Here is a 22,160-nt window from a genome sequence, read left to right on the forward strand (position 1 = left end):
GTCTCATAAAAATTACCAACTGAATTCATCATAAAAATCAATACAATGAATTCAGCTAAAAAGCACCAAATAAAAAGTTTATTAAGCTAAAAATATATAATCATTGCAACATTCTGAGGCAACACTGATAACCAGGATACATTCAAAAAAATCAAAGCTTGGGACACCTAGGTGGCTCAGTTAGTTATGTGTCTGCCTTCAGCTCAAGTATTGAGCCCAGGGTCCTGGGATCAAGCCCTGCACTGGGCTCCTTGCTCAGCGGACAGCCTGGTTCTCCCTCTGCCTTCCACTCCCCCTGCTTGTGTTCCTTCTCTGACAAATAAATAAATCTTAAAAAAAAAAAAAAAAAAAAGCAAAGCTCTTCAACGTAAGCAAAGCAATTAAATGAACTTTTAGTTAATTAATATTTTAATATTAAGGCCCAAAGTCAAGGAGCTTCTAGGTTCTAAAGCAAAATAATCAGAGAGGAGGATGAAGGAGAAGCTTCAAGGGCAGGTTACTGATGTCTCAACCTAGACACCGACATCAGAAATAAGTAGGGGGCGGGGAGTCAGTTGAGTGTCTCACTCTTTATTTCGGCCCGCGGCGTGATCTTGCAGTTGTGAGATCGAGGCCCATGTTGGGCTTCACACTCAGCAGGGAGTCTGCTTGAGATTTTCTCTCTCTCTCTCTCTCTCCCTCTGCCCCTCCCCCTGCTTGTGTGTGCTCTCTCTCAAATAAATAAATCTTTAAAAAAAGAAGAAAAAGAAAAAGGAGTAAGCCTTGCCCATTTTACTTGCGAAATAAATGGGGCTTCAAAACACTCAATACCAAAATACAAATACCAAGCAAATATGTGCGTCAAGAGCAACTGAATGTTGTATTCCTCCTTGTGACTGTGCTAGGCTTTGCGCAGAGAGGATAGATTCAGGACCTTTGACATTGCCAAGGTAGTGACATCAGCTAAACCTCGCCTCCTCCTCCAGCCCTGGCACTCTGAAAACCTGCCAGGTTTTCTCATCAGGAGGAAATCCAGACTTCACTATTCCAATGCACCTGAGGATCCCACGCACGGTGGGTCTCACACTCCTCTGCCAAGTTGCTCAGGAAAGCGGAGCCAAGGCCCTGCAAGAGTACTGTGCCATCCAGATTCACTGAATGCCCAAGGAGTGTGAGAGAGACCTCACCGGGCTCTGGAGATGAGCTCAGGCTATTAGTCACCAGGGTCCTAGGTTCCTCCTACTCTTGCACAAAACAGCAGGACACACATGGCTGTGTCCTCTTGCCATTACTTCCACTTCCCAAAAGCTGACCACAGTTCAGAAGGATTAAGTTTGCTGACCTGCCCTTAACACGGCGGACTCACTGCACTTGTGCATTACAAAGAATCAATTATTTGACCAAATATCAACACAACAGTGAAGAAATTCACATTCTGTATGAAGAAATTCACACTCTGTATAAAACAATGAAGACAAGAGTGATTTTTTTTTTTTTTGGTACCTGGAATCTCACCGTTCCTGGCCAACAACTGAAATGAAGCTATTCCTATCCTAGAGGGGCAGAGCTGCTCACAGGTAACTCACTGGCTGCTAACGTGCCGGGAGGGGCAGAAAACACCAGCACCTAAGTCTGAAAGCTTCCCCTTATTTCTTTGAGCCTGAAATGATGAAACTACAAAGAACACTAAACAAAACAAAACAAAAAAAGCAATAAAATATGTAAAATATGTAAGAGACAATATACATGTTAATAATATACGTAGTGAATAGACTGAAACTAAATGTTCAAATAGACCAAGAAATTATCCACTGATTCAGGAAAAGGATAAAACACACAAGTTACAGAGACATCAGATAGTCATGCAGAAATGAGTTAATGTGAAAAGTTCCTTTTCAATACACATAAGCCAGAAACAAATCCAGACTGAGTCCACTGTTACATTAGGAACCATAGTCAGCGTTCTCAACTTTTAAATGCAAAGGACTAGGTGCCAGTCCCTGATCTACCACTAAGTAGATAAGAGACTTCGGGCAAGTCATTTAACCTCTCTCATCTGAGAGAGACTGTACCAGACAGTACCTATTATCACTATGACCTTTCATCCTTTCTAGCTTTAAAATTATAGGGTTCTATGAAATGAAAATGCAAAGGTACAGTATTACCGTATTATTGTAATCAGATGGGTCATAAGTGCTCTGTTTAAAAACTTCACACAGTTCCAAAAATTCTTCCGTCATCTCGTCGATTTGTCCATTTAAAATCGCTCCTTTGGTACCACCAAATTCAAGTCTTTCCAGTTTCTCAAATTCCAATATGGTCACAAATATATCCTTAGTAAAAACACAGTAAAGATCTTTCCACCATCTTGAACAGGACAGGAACATTTTAAAGTTGCAAAGAAAAAACACTTTCAAGCATTCAAAAAAAAAAATAAGTTAATGGACACTTACATGACAGAAAATTATAAATGATTTAAATGAATAAAGTTGCTGTTTTTAAAGTCATATTCCCATTTTCATATTTCCTGAGAATTTTCTAGTAGTACAGGCAATGCCTACTTTGCCATAGCTAAACATCTGATTCCCTAATTTCACATCCTTCTAATCCTAAATCAAATCCCCAGGTAATAATCTAGAAACCCTCTTTTCAGCCACCTGCATTTTGCAGTGATCCACCTCCCCTACTGAAAGGGGGTGTAAGACTGTTAAGGAAGGGGGACCAGTTGCCCATAGTTAGGCATTTAGCAGTCAGATTTTGAGAGGCATTCAGGCTGATTAAGGGATGGGAATTTCCAAAACATGAATTTCTAATTTTGGATGAAATACAACAAATTTTAGTTTAACAAGAAAGTCCACACTTGAAAGAGCTTTACAAAGAATCTAAGGCACTGTCACTAGATCCCCTTGTTTAAAAAACCCCTTAGCCCGTCGGCTCCAGCTACGTGTGTGAACGTTTGTACATGTGTGTATTCATTGTTTAAGTATCTGAAACACACTCGTACACAGCACATACTTCCATGTTTTTTTTATGAAGAGCTTTAATATTTTTATAGTTTATATAAATATATACTAATGGAGAGTGTGGTAATTTAGATCATCAAATGGGTTTTCCAGGTATAGAATCCCAAGGTCAAACATATGAAGGAAAAAAAGGATACAGTTCAGAGATCGCTCATTTACAACGGTCTTCCAAGAGCTTATTAAGTTAGAAGTCAAAGGTCACTAATACATAACAGAGTCTCACTTATACTCAGTATACTAAAAGAATCACAAATGAGTTTTAAAAAAAACACCAAAAAACCAAGGTAAAGCTTATACAACCACCTTAATAGCACTGGCCTTGTCAGCACTTCCTAACTGAGAAAGGAGCTCTACCACTCTCCCATTCAAACAGGATAAACTATCTCCTGAATGATACAGAAAACTACAAGATCTTTTTTAACCCACCCACAATATGAATAAATCACAAGTCAATAAATGAATACCTCTATTTTCATGAACCGGTCCAGAAATTTGTCAAATCTACAAAACACCAGTTGAGACTGGAAATCCCATGGTTTTATCTCCTTATTTCCCTTAAAATAGCTTGCCAATTCTTTTCTATAGTTGAAAAAAGAGTTTTTGAAAGTCTTTAAGATGTTAATGACCACTTGAACCTTTTCCAAAGACTCTTCGACTTCTCTTTTCAAAAGGTCTTCAGGTGAAAGGTAAGCTATTGCCTAGGATTTAATAAAAGGAAACTCTGATCAAAAATATGTTTTTAAAAAGTTTACTTTTTTAATGAAAACACCTGTTTCAATGAATCATTTTATTTTTTTCAACAAATCATTTTTTTAAAGATTTTTTTATTTATTTAAGAGAGTATGGTGGGGAGGCTCAGAGGGAGAGGGAGAAGCAGGCTCCTTGCTAAGCAGGGAGCGGGACATGGGGCTCCATCCCAGGACCCTGGGATCATGACCTGGGCTGAAGGCAGACACTTAACTGATAGCCACCCAGGTGCCGCCGTGTGTGTGTGTGTGTGTGTGTGTGTGTGTGTGTGTGTGTGTGTGTACACATTTTTTTTTTTTAAAGATTTTATTTGAAAGAGAGAAGCACTCGGGGGAGGTAGAGGGACAGAGGGAGAGGGAAAGGGACAAGAATACTCCACACTGAGCACTGAACCTGACCTGGGGCTCAATCTCATGATCCTGAGATTATGACCTGAGCCAAAACCAAGAGTCAGACACTTAATGGATTGAGCCACTCATGCGCCCTCAATGAATCAGTTTTAAGTAATACACCTCTAGAATGGGCTAGCAATGCTGTGAGACAAAAAGTAAATTCTAGAAATTCAGACCCTTGTATTTCAATGACATACTTGTACACATTAGAATTATCTACAGGAGACTCTAGAATTTCTGAACATATTTTCTAGCAATGACTAAGTTTTTGCTAAGCTTTGCAAGTATGACAACTGTATAATCGAAATTTGTATGGGTATTCTCACTACAAATATTCTGCGTAATTTTTACTTCATATAAAGAAATACACAAGCCAGAAGGGGAACTCTCAAAGACCATGGACTTTAAAAATATGGTCACCTTCATGGAACACTACATCAAAAACTAAGCATGTACTGTATGGTGACTAACATAATAAAAAAATAATTATTAAAAAAAATACATGGCCACCTTACCTGGTAGCACTGGGTCATTTGTAAAGGCGAGAAAGAGCTAATATAGTTAAGTGTATCACTGGCAATTCTCTTAGGTTAGCAAGCATCTCTTCTGCAAACATTGTAGGACAAAAATCTAGTGGAAATAATGCCATATAAACTAGTTTTAAGTATAGGAAATGGAAAGGTAAGGAGGGTTTTTAAAAGAAAGACCCATGTAGGGCCACCTGGCTGGCTCAGTCAGTACAGCATGTGACTGTTGATTTCAGAGGCAGAGTTCAAGCCCCATGTTTGGCATGGAGACTACTTAAAAAACAAAACAAAACAAAACAAAAAAAATACCACAACTCGAGTAGCAGATTCACGTAGCACTGGCCAAATTCTCACAGGACAGTTATCTAGGTGCCTTCCAGTCCTTCTCTATCTGTATTTGTTAGAAATATTCAGAATTTCCCTCTTTAAAGACCTCAGGAAAATATAAATTCTAAAGGTTCTTTTGTGTACAGTTTCTTCCCAATGCATCTTAAACTCATAAATCATAGGCTTAAATTATGTGCCTTACATGTTGGGGTTGCTTAGAAAGCTGTTACTTGTCTCAGTGGAGTATGTAATGAAAGCCATTGAGTTTAACCTACCAGATGGAAGGATTCTTTTCTAAATGTAGACCTACTGTTCTCTTTCTCTCATTAATGGCTACAGTTTTACGTGTAATATAAACTGTACCATAAATTATAAGAAAAATCATGTTTAGTTTCTAAAACCCCTACTGATTAGAATCCTTTGAGTTCGAGCTGTAGATTCCCAATCTATGCTCTTACTTCCCACTCAGACTGCATGGAAAAGTAACTTGCGTGTAGGCTGCTAACACTGCACAGAGAACACCGAAGAGGACCACCAGAAATCCCTTAGCAATGTGTGTTATACAGGAGTTCACAGTTTGGTATCGGCTCGGGATTCCAGAGACCTTTATCTTTATGTATTCTTTATAATAAATGCGCCCTGTGACCTTTCAGGAAGCTCAAAAAAAAAAACCCAAAAAACAAAAACTACTTCCAGACAAGCCATTCTTATTTTCATTCTTACTCTTCCTGACGCACCTTCACACAAATGAGACAATCACAGCAATTAACCTCCCAAAGACCAAGGCCATAGTACTAATAGTACTAAATACCCTAGACCAGAAAATCCAGTCTATGCCCTTCCAGTGGGCAGCAGGGTGTGTGAGAGAAAAGGTCACCAGGAGGCAGGAGACCTGGCTCTGATCCAGTTAGGGGCCACCAACTGCTTTGGGGGTATTAGCTAAATTATCTCAGAAGATCTCAGGTTCCTCATCTAGAAAGGGAGAGAGAAGAATTAAGTGAACCTCAGGATCCCGTTTAGCTGTTAAACTCTGCATTCTTTTCCGCTTCCTAAGCAACTCTCTAGAGCATACGCAACCATGAGTACGCTCTTCTCTCTTACTCAACGGTATCAGCCCACACCAACAAAACACCCATGGGATTTAGGATGAACTGGTCCCCACTTCAGAGGCCTTATACACTAAAATACTGCTAACCAATTTATTCATCAATAAACCAATTAATCAATTATTAAGCAATTTATCAGTGATACTATGTTACTTGGAAGCCTGTCTCCCTGCTGCTGCTTTTCTGTTTGATGTGTTTTTATGGATTCTTACTTTTGCCCAACCTGACATCTCTTTTCCAAGCTCACCTCTCAGACTTAAACTTTTCTTCACCTGTATCTTTTTTTTTTTTTTTTTAAGGATTTTATTTATTTTTTTGACAGAGAGAGAGACAGCCAGCAAGAGAGGGAACACAAGCAGGGGGAGTGGGAGAGGAAGAAGCAGGCTCCCAGCGGAGCAGAGACCCTGATGCAGGGCTCCATCCCAGGACCCTGGGATCACGCCCTGGGCCAAAGGCAGACGCTTAATGACTGAGCCACCCAGGCTCCCTATATCTTTTTTTTTTTGTCTTAAGATTTTATTCATTTATTTGACAGAGAGAGAGCACACAAGCAAGGGGAGCAGCAGAGGGAGAGGGAGAAGCAGGCTCCCCGCTGAGCAGGGAGCCTAACTCGGGGCTGTATCCTGGGACCCTGGGATCATGACCTGAGCTGAAGGCAGATGCTTAAATGACTGAGCCATGCATCTGTCCCTTTTCACGTAGGATCTTGAAGGACAATATCCACAAAAGAGATACCAAGCCATGAAATAGAGTGGTGGGCCTAGAGTAGTAATGAGGTACAAAAACAGGGAGCAGAGTCAGGTTACCAGAGAAAAGAAGAAGTCATTTAAAAAAATAAAATAAAATAAAATAAAATACCCCATTATCAAACTCCAGTATGCCATCAACTGAGGTGGCCAGATGATGAGATGATGCCTTTTGTAAGTCTGGCCTAAATGACTATGCTGAGAAAAGAAGAGAAACACATTTACTCCTAAAATAAAACAGATCTGAAATGGGAATGCCTAGAAGAACCAGCCATAGCATGAAAATGAACGAAACCGACCAGGAACAGCAGCAAATGGTGGAGGCCATGGTCACCTAGACAGCACATGACCTTTCCAAAGCGGTACCTGAAGCTCTCACAACGGACTGTGCCAGTGGCCATGAGAGAGCCAGTGCTGTGAGATCTCTGACTTTTCAGTGGAGGCTGGAACGCCAAAATTTAAATGAGACCTCAATATAAGCAATATTTTTCTGAAATTTTAAAATACCATAGAAAATAAAAACATTGCACTGATGTATTAGCCAAATACAGATGACAGAATGCCAAGTTATTACCTCTGATGTTTAACACAGCAAGCGTTCAAACGTCTCATCAACACATTAAGGTCAACAGATTCATGGAACACAAAGTACATGAAAGCTACATGATGAAATAATAAAAACCACTAAATGTGTAATGACATAAATTGTGCAAGGTACAAATTAAACAACATGGTACCACTATATACCCAATTAATCACCCAAAATTTTTTAAAATGGTAATGATCGGGGTGCCTCGGTGAATCAGTCGGTTAAGCATCTGCCTTCGGCTCAGGTCATGATTCCAAAGTCCCAGGATGGAGCCCCACATCGGGCTCCCTGCTCAGTGGGGAGTCTGCTTCTCCCTCTGCCCCTTACGCAGCCTGTGCTGCCTCACTCTCTCACTCTCATCTCTCAAAGAAATAAAATCTTAAAAAAAAAAAAAAAAAAGTAATGCTCAAAGCTGGTGAATTATAGTAAAACGTTTTATACATTGATAATAGCAATGTACTTGATATAACCTTTTAAAAAGAATTTATAAAAATCAAAAATTGTTCAAGAGTCATGAAAAGATTGTACCCTTTGATCAATATCAAGAATTTATATTAAACCAATTATCCAAGTTAAGGAAAAAGAACTCTCATATAAAGTTGTTTTCTGGCTATTGCTTATAATAGAGGAAACTGGAAGCAACCTAAATATCCAACAATAAAATAATTTTTCAAAGGGGCTAGTAAAAAAATAATTATATATATGATAAAAATGCATAAATATGTGTAAGTTTTCAGAGAATGAAATATAAAAAAGGCTGAATTTTATAGTGATAGATGCACAGGACTATTTCTATTAAAAATTTTATGCAATGAAAATACTTCACAATTATCATTAGTACACCACATATTATAATTAAAAATCAAAACTGTTATTTTAAAATATGGAACCTAGTCTAATGGGCAAGAAATTCTGCCACTTAAAAACTGGGTGCCTTTAGGAAAGCTATTTATCTTCTCTTGACTTCAAGGATTTTTTTAAAATTATAAAATAGAACACTAATAGTATCTATATGTCATAGCATTGCTAGGGAATTACATTTGTAGTTTTTGTAAAGGCTTAGAAGAATTCCTAGCAAATATAAGGCACTATACAGTGCTTGTTATTATAAGAAATAAACTAGACAGCAAATCACTGGGGAAGAGTTGGGGAGAGTTCAGCTCTTCAGGGAACCCAGGTATGAACGTTGGCCCATTACTGATTTGTGATTCCTAACATGTTGTGACACATTTACTATGAAGTCCACTTGGGAATCAAGGATATCAGGTCATTGGAACATTTGGACAGAAGCCAGAAACACTAAGCAACAAGGGAAGCTACATTATTTCCTTGGGAACTTGGCAAACTGGCCACTGACATTGACTAGAGGCCAGAGATAACAGGTTTCCAGGCTTACAGGACTTCTTACCAGCCACCTACTACGATAAGTAACCACCTCTGGAGCTTATACATCAGCAGGGCTTTCCAGTAAAAGTTTTAATAAATCTCAAAATAAGATGAGGATCCTTTAAAAGGGGTAGAGCAGAAGTTGTGAGTGTAACTTTTCACTCTTCAATAGGGATCATGGTCTTTAACTTGGAGATCCAAAGCCATTAGGACCCAGCACACTTGCTTAACAACAAAGAAAGAAACAGAACAAAGCCAGAAGAGAGGATAAAATATAGCAAGGAATTGACCTGTGGTTATCTCTCATTAACAGCTGCAACTAGTTTGGAGGTCAATAGCTTAGAACTAGCTTTGACTGAGCCTCTATCAAATGCCACACTGGGCATTCAACTTAGGTTACCTCTTGATCCTCGAACTGGGCATTATCCTCACTTACAGATATGGAAACTGAGGTTGGAAGAACCAATTTAACTCCCCCTTAAGTGTTTCAATTAGAATTGAATCCAGGTTGGTCTAAAGCCAAAGTCCTTTTCCATATACTCCACCTCTTTAAAAGCAGAGAGAAACACACACATTGCCAACTCAATCTCACAATCCAGAAACTCCCAACTGCAAGTTAGGAGACCCATTCTCTAATGTGGATTTCTCCCGAAATTCTCCAGGAAATTCAGCAAATGCTGTCATTTTTCCAGTCTCAGGTAATTCATCTAAAAAAATATCAGGGACTGGATTAAAACACAGTTCCCAAACCACTGCTGTTTATCCTACAATAGTGTTCTCTTTACTGCTTGTAAATCTTGTACAGCAAGATTCTGGGACCTGGGGCAGCAGGAGCTACAAGCTGTCTGCCTTGTCTCCGAGCACACTTTCAGGGTTCCAAATGCCCTCCAACCTACCCTACTGTACAGTAAAGCATTTTTATTTTCTCTGCCAGTCACGGTGTCAACACCGCTGGGAGGCATTAGTCTAGATCAGAGATTTAGGTCAATCACAGTCATCCACCACCCTCTGAGCAAGTGACCCAGAACTGTCCCAAGTATCCTATCGCCTCTGCCACAATGATTGCTCCCAGAACGGAATTAGAACCCACTGGACCAGAACTAAGAAAGAAAGACAACCTCTTTCCAGGGAAGTTCCTCTGCTAGAAGCATAGACATCTGGAGCTACTTAAAGCCGTCTTAGCTAACAAGCGATGAGAATAAAGTCAAACACGATGAGCAAACGGAGGATGGCAGAGAGCTTTGGAATTATTATCTGACATCTCTGAATCAAGCTATTCCCGAAGCCACTGTGTTCTTAGACTTCCCAGGTCACATGAGCTTATACTTTTTTTTTTTTTTTTTTTTTGCTTCAGTCATCAGCTGCAGCTGGAGGCGATCCACTTCTCACGGAAAGCATTCTGAACAACCCCAAGTCTAAGTCATAGACAGATTCTGCTTCTCGGGCATTTGTTTTACGAAAACTCCTTAGTGGTTCAGACACACATGCTGCTTACTGAGCTTGCTATGGTGAGAACTATGTCTCCCCCAAAATTCATATACTGAAGCCCTAATCACCAACGTGACTATCTAGAAATCGGTGTTTAGGAGGCCATTTAGATGAAATGAAGTCCTAAGAACAGGACCCTAACGTGATAGGACTGTAACTTTTTAAGAACAGAAAGACAACACTCTCTCCACCATGTGAAGACACAGAGAAAAGGCAATTACTGAAAGCCAGGGGGAAAAAAGCCTCTCACCAGAACACGACCATACTGGCACCTTGATCTTAGCCCCCGTCTCTGAAATTGTGAGAAAACAATTTCTGAAAATAAAGCCACCCAGTCTGTGGTATTTGCTATGGCAGCTCAAGCTAAGACACACCCCCAGCTGGAAACCACTGGGTTATGTATCCTCCAAGGATCTTTTAGCTCTCAAATTATAAAATATTCTCTGATTTTATGGACCCATGAAGAATTAAAGTTCATACAGGAAAACTTAAGAAAACAGTCCAATTTTTAAAAACATTTTCCAAGTGAAGAATAGACAAATATAAATGAGATTTTTAAAGATCAACTATGAATCAATTCTTTAAGACAATTCCATTACTCTTGTTTTCAGAATTTTTTTCAGCCAGGTTCTCTTACCTTACCTTCCGGAAGTCTTCCTCAGTCAGTGTTCCTGTGGAACCAAAGGGAAAGCTACGAAGAAAGGACTATACCTATCTGCCTATTATTATTATTATTATTATTATTATTATTATTATTATTATTATTATTATTATTATTATTATTATTATTATTATTTTGAAGTGGAGGAGAAGTGGGAGAGGGGCAGACGGAGAGGGAGAATCTCAGGCCAGCTCCACGCCCCACACAGGAGCCCAACACAGGACTCAATCCCACAACCCTGAGATCATGACCTGAGCCAAAAATCAAGAGTCAGACGTTCAGCCAACTGAGCCACCCAGGCTCTTATTAGAAGCTACCTTTACTCTCTTTGAAGAAAGGTAGGGTATTAAATCCAGTAACAAACTGTCCTTTGAATGCACTGGACTGATTTCCAGAGCTTCTCTGCCATTTAGAATAAAAAGTCACCTAGTTTTTGTTACCATAAAAGTCCTTTCTGAAAAAAAGAGAGGAAAAGGGTCTTCCTACTATAGACTAGATTCGCTCGTTCTCCATTGGTTTATTAAAACCTACCACATGGCAATGATTGTTCTTCCTTTTTTTTTTTTTTATACTACATACCTGGTCAATGAAGAGATTACAAAACTCTTGCAATAAAATTATAACCCGAGCAGGAGTATTATAAAACTTGGAATGACTCCAGATGAGGCAGATGGTATGAAACAACGGGGCGATGAGTACATGGATCTGCGGGAATTCCGTCTCCTGGAGACACCGAACATGTCTTCTCAGGGGTCTCAGGTAAAGCTCCACATCTTGGGCTTCCAGGAGCGCTGAAAGGAAAGAAACCACCATTAATGTGATGCAGTCTCCTTTTCCAAATTCACTTCACAAGTTCAAGAAAACAGTGCAAAAGAACATGACTATACTTAAGTGCAGTCCTCTTTCTTTTCATATGGCTTCTCCCACCCCTGAGCTACCACGGGTTTGGAAGGCTTCCTACACCGTCCGTGTGGAGCAGCCATTCAAGAGAGCCCTGGTGTAGTGCCCTGCACAGCCCAAGTAAACCGTGAAGCAAGACTTAGTGGGGAAACATAGCTTTACGATCTAAAGAAATTTATTCAACTCCACGAAACCGCAGGAATAAAACATGTCTGCAAAGTTACCGTCACTTTATGGTTGGGGTTACAAGCCCATCCCTAGAATGGTAATTCCTCTTAGGTACTTGGTACCAGCACAGTCTCAGCGTCTCATCCCAGTGTCCTATGAGAGTAACTCAGGCAATGACTGGGGAATTTTGTATTATTCAAAATGTAACTACTAGAATTGTTAGGTACAGGGGATAAAAAAAAGTATTTTGGAACTAGAGAGAGGTGAAGGTTTAGGACACCATGACTGTCCTGTCGTTCCGCTCTACACTTCAAAACAGTTTTCTTTCTGTGAAATGAGTTTTATCTCCATCTTAAAAATCGTTAAGCAGGGTGAATTAGGAATATTTCCCAAAAATGCTTTAGCATTTTTCATATATATTTCATATATATATGAAGAAAAATATTATTACTGCTTAATACAATCCAAATCTTCTCTTGATTAAAATTAGTCATTTTAGGGGTTCCTGGCTGGCTCAGTCAGTAGAGTACGCAGCTCAGTCTCAGGATGGTGAGTTCAAACCCCACACCAGGTGCAGAGCTTACTTAAAAAAATTGGGGCACCTGGGTGTCTCAGTCGGTTAAGCACCTGACTCGATTTCGGCTCAGGCCATGATCTCAGGATTGTGAGATCAAGCCCCATTTCCGGCTCCATGCTGGGCATCGAGCCTGCTTGAGACTCTCTCTCCCTCTGCCCCTCCCCTCCACCCTCCAGCCTGCTCTCAAAAAAAATAAATAGTCATTTTAATGTACCCTGAATGGATCTCCAATAAACTGCATCCAAATACATCTGACCAACTGAAAACAGGCTTTACTTATGAAGGTAGGGAATGAAGTCAATTCTTATTTTCTGGTGTTATCCCAAAAGACTCCTGCCCGGGGGGCGGGGGGGTGCAGGGAACAAAGCAACACAGACAACCCAACGTTTTTTGGCTGTCAGAGTCAGGAATGCACCCACTCCTATTACTCCACTTAACATATAACCCATTTATCTGTCTACCTAAACAATAAAGACCTCAGAAGAAAGAGAGCATCCACAAACTATTTTCTTCCCCGGTTGTACCCATGTTTTCAAATTAGTGTGTTTTTATCAATGTTAATTTCAAAATTAAAAAATCACATCTGATAAGTGCCTTTAAAATATGGTAAGCACATCTGGCGATTTCACAGGGCCTCAAGGACGTCCTCGAGAGGCGGCCTTCCACATCTAACTGACAATGGCTTGGGGCCACGTGCTCTACTGAAAGAGTTTATGTCTGAATCTCGAAATCCATGTGCTCCCAAGGCCCTGAGTAACCCCCTGGGACTTGTTCCTGCAGAAACTTTATCCACAGAAAATGTTCATCTTACACGAACACAGAAACAACGCGAGCAGCCTCTACTGAGGACACGCTCACGGTGTGCCCAGCACCACGTACCCTGCATAATTTATCTTTAATCCAGTGCTTCTCAGCCAGGGAAGGTTTGGCCCCCAGGGGTCATCTGGCAATGTCTGGTGACACTTTTGATGGTCACAACTGCAACAGGGGGGAGTGGGCGGAGGCCAGAGACACTGCTCAACATCCAGCAAAACCCGGAGCAGCCCCCACCCAACCAGCCCGCCCGGAATGTCAATGCTGATCAACACAGACAAGACTGTGGGGAAAAATGACAAGGTTGAGAAATATCGCTCTAATCCTCAGAACAATTCTGTAAGGAAGGTGTTCATATGCCAATTCGGCCAATGAAAACCAGAGGCTCAGCAAATTTAAGATGTACTGAGTGTGTGTGGGACAGGAATGCTGCTGTGACAGACCTTCCAACCCAAATACTCCCCCTCATGATCCCTTTCCCAGAACTCCTGGGGAAAACCCTGCAGCGATAATCTAACACTCACGTGTATTTGAAGTATTTCCTAACCTTACTTACCTTATATAGGAAGAAATTAAAAAGTCATTTTCTAATGTTAGAAAGCAAAAAAGCTATGCACCCAATTATCTTACGTTTCAACATTTAAAACTTCAGTCTCATGCGTATGCCTCTTTGCTCAAATATGCTTCAAGAAACATGAAGAGAAATCAAGAAACAAGGGCTGTCCCCCTGGGTGGAGCTGACGCTGGACAGTGAGACTTTTCACTGAAACTTCTGGTTTTTAACCACGTACATGCACTTGTTCAAAATTCAGCAAACAAACCCTCCTCTATGTTTAATCCTCACCGAAACTTCAATGAGGACTTTGAGCTCTTTTGAGCTAAGCACCTGGTGGATGCCAAGTACCAGAGACTCTATCAGAGAGTTACTGGACTAAGTGTAGCCCCACTGCTGACTAGGGAACGCCCATGTTGGGCTTCCACTCACCCCTTGCAAAGGCCTTGCTCACACACATTCCAGTTAGAACTTCCATCCGGAGCCTGTTTGCTAGATCCCTACAATCTATCCTAAAAATAGTTTAATGTAACTGGAGAATGAAGTACCTATGAAGAAGAATTTATCCGTAGAAGAGCCAAGGGCCATCACCTCATGAACACGTTAACAGCAAAAGGGTAGACGAGGCCAGGCCGGCAGGTAGGGTTGAGATCATGACGGACACCAACACCAGGCCAAAAAGCCAGAGTCTTACCATTTTTCACGGTCGTGAAAATGTCCTTCAAAGTGGGAAGATAGCTGCTTCGTTTAATTTTCAGGATCCTAACCATGTTGAGGACAACAGGAGCTCGAAGCTACATTGAAAAAGAAAATGTAGCATTTGGTAATAAAATACTTAAGTTCTATTCCACTCACGCACAATACACACAGCTTTTCATATGCAAAGACTTATCTGGTTTCAGGTTGAAAATAATTTTAACAGCATTTCTTCCTTAAGCTTGAATTTTATTTTACATTTATAGCTCTTGAGTTTTCAAAAAGTGTGTCAATTTACACTTCATGTGTAAAATGTTAAATTTTCCATATAAAATTTCTTGCTATGTTTCAGAAAATCTGAGAGACATGCGAACATGAAAATGAATGTCTTAGTCTTCAGAACATTAAATCAAGTAATACGTCAGGCAAACACCAGAGGAAGCAAAGTTAGCTCTTCCAAAGCTGCATCTCTCTACCAGGCAAGACTCTACTCCTTCCTAAATCAATTCAATCAACTAGATTAATTAAATTTTACCATCTTCAACATTTCCCTGGGGAACCACTCTCTCTACGCCACAGTGTTTCCAATTATCAAATGCTGTCAAAATACTCTCAGAAAGTCAAAATTACTTTTAATCTCCATTCATTTTACTTTTTTTTTTTTTTTAAAGAGAGAAAGAGAGAGCATGCACAAGTTGGGGGTAAGGGGCAGAGGGAGAGGAGAGAAAGAATCCCCAGCGGCTCCATGCCCAGTTCCGAGCCTGATGCGGGACTCCATCTCACAGCCCTGAAGTCATGACCTGAGCAGAAATCAAGAGTTGGACGCTTAACCAACTGAGCCACCCGAGAACCCCAGTCCCCATTCATCTTTAAAGTGCACACCGTATAGAACTTTGGAATGAGAACAGACTATTAAGTCATCAAAGACAGTATGTTAAGCCTTTGAAGTGATTAGAAATTCTACAACTGACTACAACCAAATTCTCCAACTGACTTTGCTAAGTCAGTTTACAAGCAATTTGTAGGGCTGTCTACTTACTTGATCATAAACGCATGAGAGATTCTCTCTCCTCATCATCCAGAAATCCAGTTCAGTCTGAGGATTCGAGCGAAGACCGTTCAGCAAAGGCTGCACTGAATCTTTTTCTACAATCTCTTGGATTTGATGTGACCATTTAATAACCACAGACTCGATCGCATGGAGTAGTGCCCTTTCATTTACCTCCAGCGTACAAACACTGCAATGATCAATAAAGTAATTCCAAAGCCAATTACCTCATCCAAAGAAAGATAGGACTTGGATGTTAAGAGGTATTTTTTCCATGAGCTGGTTTTCCAAATATAAATATTTCAAAATTAGATCCTTTATTTTTATAGCCTCAATTTTAGTGGTGACATAAACATTGTAAAACAAATGATCATACCCTCAAGCCATTATTGCCAAAAGAATTTTGTTGACATATTGGCAATTGTTCCAGCTTGCTTTTCGGGCAGTAGGCTTGTAAGAAGGATACTTTGTAAGGAAATAATAAACAGGTGCCCTGCACAACTTTCTTAAAAATGACACAGTTCTAATAATTCTCTAGCTTACTAATAGTTTTCTGGGGATATGATATTAATTGGGTATGTGGGCTCTCCATTTAATATTCTATATATACCATAACATTACATACTTGGTCTCGGAGTACTTCTGGTCCAGGTCCATTTTTCCTGCTATTGTGGGAATTGGTAGAAGAGTTCTTCTCAACATTTTGCCCCGAAAAACATGCGTTTTATTTTTCATGACCTCTATGTGGCGTTCCATGTCTTGTGAAATAAAACAGGACCAGGACTTATGGTTGTTCCTATTAGAAAGAATCGGCACCAAAATCTACAGAAAGAGAAACATTTTCAAAAGAAGTTAATTTACAGACAATGTACTTCTTCAAAGATCTTCTTGTCACACAAAATCAGCCACAAAAGCACTCAATTTTTTGAAATACTCTCCTAGGAGATCAAATTTACAAAGAGAGGACACAATCAGTACCCCATTTAAACTTCATCAATTAGACAAAATCTTTCAAAGCGGAAATATGAGGCAGCTTCTTCATTCATTTAGCCATTTATCAAGCATTTGAAGAGGTTCCCAATAACTCAAACACTGCGTAAACTAAGCACAGTCATGTCAGGTAAGCAAACAGCTTTCTTCATGCAAACTGAGCACAATGGCAGGTCCATAAATGAAAAAAATCTTTTTTGAATCCCATCAAAGCAAAAGTAAATTAATCTTCTCAAGCCCTGGGTGGCATACCAGTGGATTCAAGTTTCACAGTCCAAAACATGTTTATTAATCACCGGCCCTTTTCTGGAGCTTCCTCTACCATTAAATTGGGAATGTCACGTATGTGACGCCATGTATGCAAAAGCCCTCAACAATTATTTTTGTATTCCCAGGACCCAGCATACGTTCACAAGAATGTGTTGAGTGAATGAAATTATTAGCTCTTCTTGCTTTCCCACCCCTTTCTAGTATCTTCTAATTTTCAACACTTTTCATTTTTCTGATAATCCACCAGGCTTACCGGCATTACACCATAAAATTTCCATTCGCTAAAATGCTCAGAAAATAATCACTTCAACTTTTCAAAGTCTATTTTGACAATACAATCACTTTTGTTTTCTAACAGTGTTGAAACAAAGCTTTCCAAATTGTATTATTACATTTTCCTGCTCAGCGCCCATTACGTGTCAAGCTAGGAAAACAGCAGAATAAGAAACAGTCTGCCTGCAATGAGCTCGGTGGGTTATGTCCTTTGCCTTAAGAACGGCCATGATTTGAGGCATGTGAAGGATGCCAAGTGGAGACACAGGATAAACACACTGATATATAAAAAATCCTTCAGGACTCCACAAGTAGAATGCTTCTGGAAAACCGCCAGTCTGGCCCACCAGGAATTAGCTTTGGGAAAGGCAGGGTCGTTCATGAAGAGCTTTGGAAATCACACTGGGAAGTTAAAGCTTCTTGGGTGAACACGCACTGACCCACTGGAAAACTCTCTTGACTAAATCCCAGATTTCAAAAACTATTTCCGAACGTCAGGCGTGGGGAAGATTCTGGTTATTCGGCATAGCTAATTCACTGGGTACGGTTTCAAACTTTCACTCCATTTATGATTCTATGATGAAGCCAACTTCTTTTCAAGTATTTCTGTCACATGCTGTAGATAAAACTGTGAAGTTCTGAGCCATGTGCTTTGCAGCCAGATTAGTCAAAGAGCGGGAGCATCACCGTAAACCTCGTTTAAAACAAAAGGACCCGGGATGTGCTATTTACCTAATTGTACATACCCTTGAGCTATACACAAAGTAATTCAGTTAGCTGGGGGTTTGGCTTTGTTTCCATTGGGAAGGTTTTTTTGCCTACTTATTGTGGTTTAGAAGGAAAATTCCAAACTTTTTCTGACAACTAAAATAATTTGAATGCTTATATATTAAATAGATGTACAATGTGTAACTACAGATTAAAGAACGATGAGGCCTTTGCTATGGTTTTCTTTACTTACCTTCTTTGATCTTTAAGATTTTATTTATTCATTTGAGAGAGAGAGAGAGAGAACACGAGTGGAGGGAAAAACAGAGGGAGTGGGACAAGGAGACTCCACACCGACCACAGAGCCCGACCAAGGGCTCGATCTCACAACCCGGAGACCACCATCTGAGCGGAAATCAAGAGTCAAAAGCCCAACCGACTGAGCCACCCCGGTGCCCCCCCGCTTCTTTAATCCTTTTTTGAACTGGGGGTTTTCTTTTCACGATAGTTCTTAAGTCAATAAAGACTATTCCCTGGGCAATACTTTCTAAATGTAGGAGCCAGGGCCTCCCCCAGACTTCTTAAATTGGAATGCCCAAGGATAGGACCTACACACCAACAACAAAAACTAAATCGGACTTCCATTTGGGCTCGGTAAACCAAATGCATAATAACGATAATTCACAATTATTGTTTCTTTGAGGATTTGGGTCAATATATTAAAGAAATAACTAACATTTTAAATCGTTTTGCTAAATATAATACAGCTACCGATCATACTATATGGGAACACATAATAATGTCGAGCAGATTGGGAGTTCAACTTTGGACAGGTTCGATTTGAGACATTACACAATAAGTGGCCATGTCCACAAGGAAGGTGGACATCTGAGCTTGGAGTTGAGAAGACAGATCCAGGCTGGAGACAGAAGTCTGGGAGGCCCCAGTGCATCAGCGTAAAGTCCCATTACTCTGCGTAACTGAGTCAAACTCCAAAAACTTCCACACTGAATCTATGTGAGGGTATCATTTAAATGAGTAAAAACTTAATATGAAGGCACAAATGATTTTCCCCACCTTCAGTTCAAACACTTGGCCCATTCCTTCTTTATTCTATCTCATTTAAGAAGCCAAACACGGGAAAGTTCCCTCAGTACCTTTCAAAGCAATCACTGTATCAATACCATCTCTTCTTCGTTTACCAGAATCACCAATCCACCCATCCTTACAAGGAATGTGTTTCTCGTTAATGTACAAGTCAGAAAGTACAAGTTGATTAGCTTGGAATGCAAGTCATGAAGGACCACTGACATTTCATCTGACTCTACAATGTCCAGATTAAGCCTGGCCTGATAAAAACCTTCCTAGAATACGTGTTAGCACGACCATCTTCCAAACAACACGGGAATTTGGGCTTGGCCACCACCTCTGCTGGCAACCATCTGAAATACATGGCTGTTTTCGTTCGTTTTTTTTCCTCATCAGCCCCTCTGGCCTTGTTTCTCACCACCCTCCAGCTCTGGTTCCCCAATCCATCTACATTAATTTACTCCTTTTTTAAAAAATGAATCTTCGTTTCCTCATCTCTGTGCCTTCACATTGTTTCTCCCTCTGCCCAGAATGCCCTTCCTCCTCCGCCGTCAAGCTCTCTCCTCCTTGTCCTTCAGCACTGTGGGGACTAAGTGATTTACCATACGACTGCGGCTGCTTTTGAGCATAAAAACAGAAACTAAAAATTATTGGCAGACATTCACTGATCTGTGACAGGTGGAAACCAAAAGCACCCCAGGCGAAGTGAGACCTACGATCCTATTAGAGTCGCCACAGCCCTGCCAGCCCTCTAGCGTGCAGAGCGCCCCTAGGCTCCCCCAGCAGGACCACTGTGACCTCCCACGCAGACTCAGATGTCGGCCTCCCTCAACAGACTGCATACTTTCTGAGGGCGCAAACTACATCACTAATTGCCACGTCTGTCCGGTCACCAGCACCAAGTAGGTCTTCCATAAATATGGACTAATAACTGAGATCAGCATGAAATTTCCAAGTGTCCTTTTCACATGTCCAAAAAGATTCAAACAGAAATATCAGAGATCATACACCAAATGCTTCTTCTCTAAAGAAATACTGCGAAGAATCCGTGTTTTGTCTCTTATGAGAACAGGGTGTCAATTAGCCCTTAACTGACTTTCATTCACTGAACAACTACTGAGCTCCTACCACGTATGTGGCAAGGTCTTAGGTGTTTGGGCCATAACAGGGAGCAAAACAAAGATTCAGAGCAGGAAGTAGAGTAAGGCAAGTGAGGCATTCATGCTGGAACTGGATATCAAAGAGCACAAAGGGGCGCCTGGGTGGCTCAGTCATTAAGCGTCTGCCTTCGGCTCAGGGCGTGATCCCAGTGTTCTGGGATCGAGCCCCGCATCAGGCTCCTCCACTGGGAGCCTGCTTCTTCCTCTCCCACTCCCCCTGCCTGTGTTCCCTCTCTCACTGGCTGTCTGTCAAATAAATAAAATCTTTAAAAAAAAAAAAACAAACACCAAAAACTCAGGAATCGAGATGAGTACTATTTTAAGGTTGATTTTTTTTTTTTTTTTTTTTAAGATTTGAGAGTGAGCGAGCGAGCTTGAGTGCACACTCTCACACATGAGTGCAGGGAAGGGGGGGCAGAGGGAGAGGATCTCAAACAGACTCACCTTTGACCATGGAGCCCAACACTAGGCCCAATCTCATGACCCATAAGATTATGACCTGAGACAAAACCAAGAGTCAACTCTTAACCTACTGAGCCACCCAGGCGCCCCTTAAGGTATGTTTTAAAATCAAAATTAATGCAAAAAAAAAAAAAAAAAAAAAAAAACACGATGATGAACAAATTATCAACGTCTTAAAGACGGCACTGATATTACTGATGTATTTTTGCCTCAGGGTCCACTACAATCCAGCATGGCACTGTGAGTGATCCAGTTTTTATTTTAAGTGTTGCTTTTTATTGTTCTTTTTTAAATACTTCACTAAAATTTCATCTCAATTACTGAGTTTTTTTGTTTTTGTTTTTTATCCTCCTCACCTACTTGTAAATTTTGCTCTTGAAGTGGGTGCCTCATTTGCTAACCCTTGTCTCTTCTCTGCAAAGGTTCCTGCCCTCCTGAAGGGTGGCTTTACTAAAAGGAGTTCTTTGAGCAAAAAGACGTGAAGGACATGAAGGGGTTGAGTGAATTCTGGGGAAGATAAAGAAACAGCAGGGGTAAGAGTGTACCTGAGACAAGTAACAGCAAAGAGGTCATGGCGAGGTCAGATCAGATTCTGGACTAGGGCTTTCGCCCCGTAATAAACCTAAGAACCACCTGATGATCCCAAAGCTCGAAGAAGTTCCTGAGATCCTACAGTTGTAACCGTTTCCTAGGTAATACTGAGAGCTCTGATCCACAGAGAACATGCAAAGTCTGGACAACTACAAGCACTTGGGCCCTTATTCAGAGGGAAAGGGGGCCCAGGGTAGGGTCTGAGCAGAGAAGGGACACGTTCCGAATCCCGCTTCAAAAGAATCCCTCTAGCAGCTGTTAGGAATGGGTTCTAGATGGGAACCATGCAAAAGCAGAGAGACCAATTAGGAGACTAATGAGAGACCGTGGTGAACCAGCCCAGAGTGGAAGCAGTGGAGGAGAGTACAGAGGCTGATTCTGAAGGTATGTTGAAGGTAGAACTTACAGGATTCCCAGCCAGAATGGATACAAAGGCTGACACAAAGCAAGGAGTCAGGGCTGACTCCGAAGTCTTCTGGCTTGAGCAACTGGAAGGATGGAGTTCACATCTACTATTCTGGAGATAACCACAAGGAATGCAGGTTGGGGAAGATCAGTTCAACTTTGGATAGTAGGTTTGGGATGTTCATTACACAACAAGCATGAATTTCAGGAAAACAGGAGGATCTCCAAGTTTGAAATTGGGAAGAGAGCACTTAGCTAGAGAGACAAGTTTGGGAGTACCTTGCATATCACCATAAACCACTGTCAATCAGCCCATTTTGTGAGCTATACTGGATACTAGGGGAAGACAATCCTTATAAAATCCCTTAAAAAAATAGAGAGTGAGCGTGCACAGGGAGGGGCAGAGGGAGAGATATAATATCAAGCAGAGATTCAGGGCTCTGAATCTGACACGGGCCTCCTCCCACGACCCTGAGATCACAACCC

At 40.8% G+C, this 22,160-nt stretch overlaps 1 protein-coding gene across 1 annotated transcript in view; it reads right to left on the minus strand.

The window, feature by feature from the left end:
* Positions 1-22,160, minus strand: part of DNAH11 (dynein axonemal heavy chain 11) — a 312,391-nt gene that overhangs the window by 285,848 nt on the left and 4,383 nt on the right. The window contains exons 3-8 of the mRNA XM_040644201.1: positions 16,352-16,548; positions 15,718-15,916; positions 14,677-14,776; positions 11,551-11,762; positions 3,467-3,700; positions 2,145-2,312 (exon numbers count right to left, since the gene is read on the minus strand). Of these exons, the coding sequence (XP_040500135.1) occupies positions 2,145-2,312; positions 3,467-3,700; positions 11,551-11,762; positions 14,677-14,776; positions 15,718-15,916; positions 16,352-16,548 (1,110 nt within the window). The remainder of the gene's footprint in view (positions 1-2,144; positions 2,313-3,466; positions 3,701-11,550; positions 11,763-14,676; positions 14,777-15,717; positions 15,917-16,351; positions 16,549-22,160) is intronic.

This window comes from Ursus maritimus, unplaced genomic scaffold (assembly GCF_017311325.1).
Source record: "Ursus maritimus isolate PB19 unplaced genomic scaffold, ASM1731132v1 scaffold_3, whole genome shotgun sequence".
Lineage (NCBI taxonomy): Eukaryota > Metazoa > Chordata > Mammalia > Carnivora > Ursidae > Ursus > Ursus maritimus.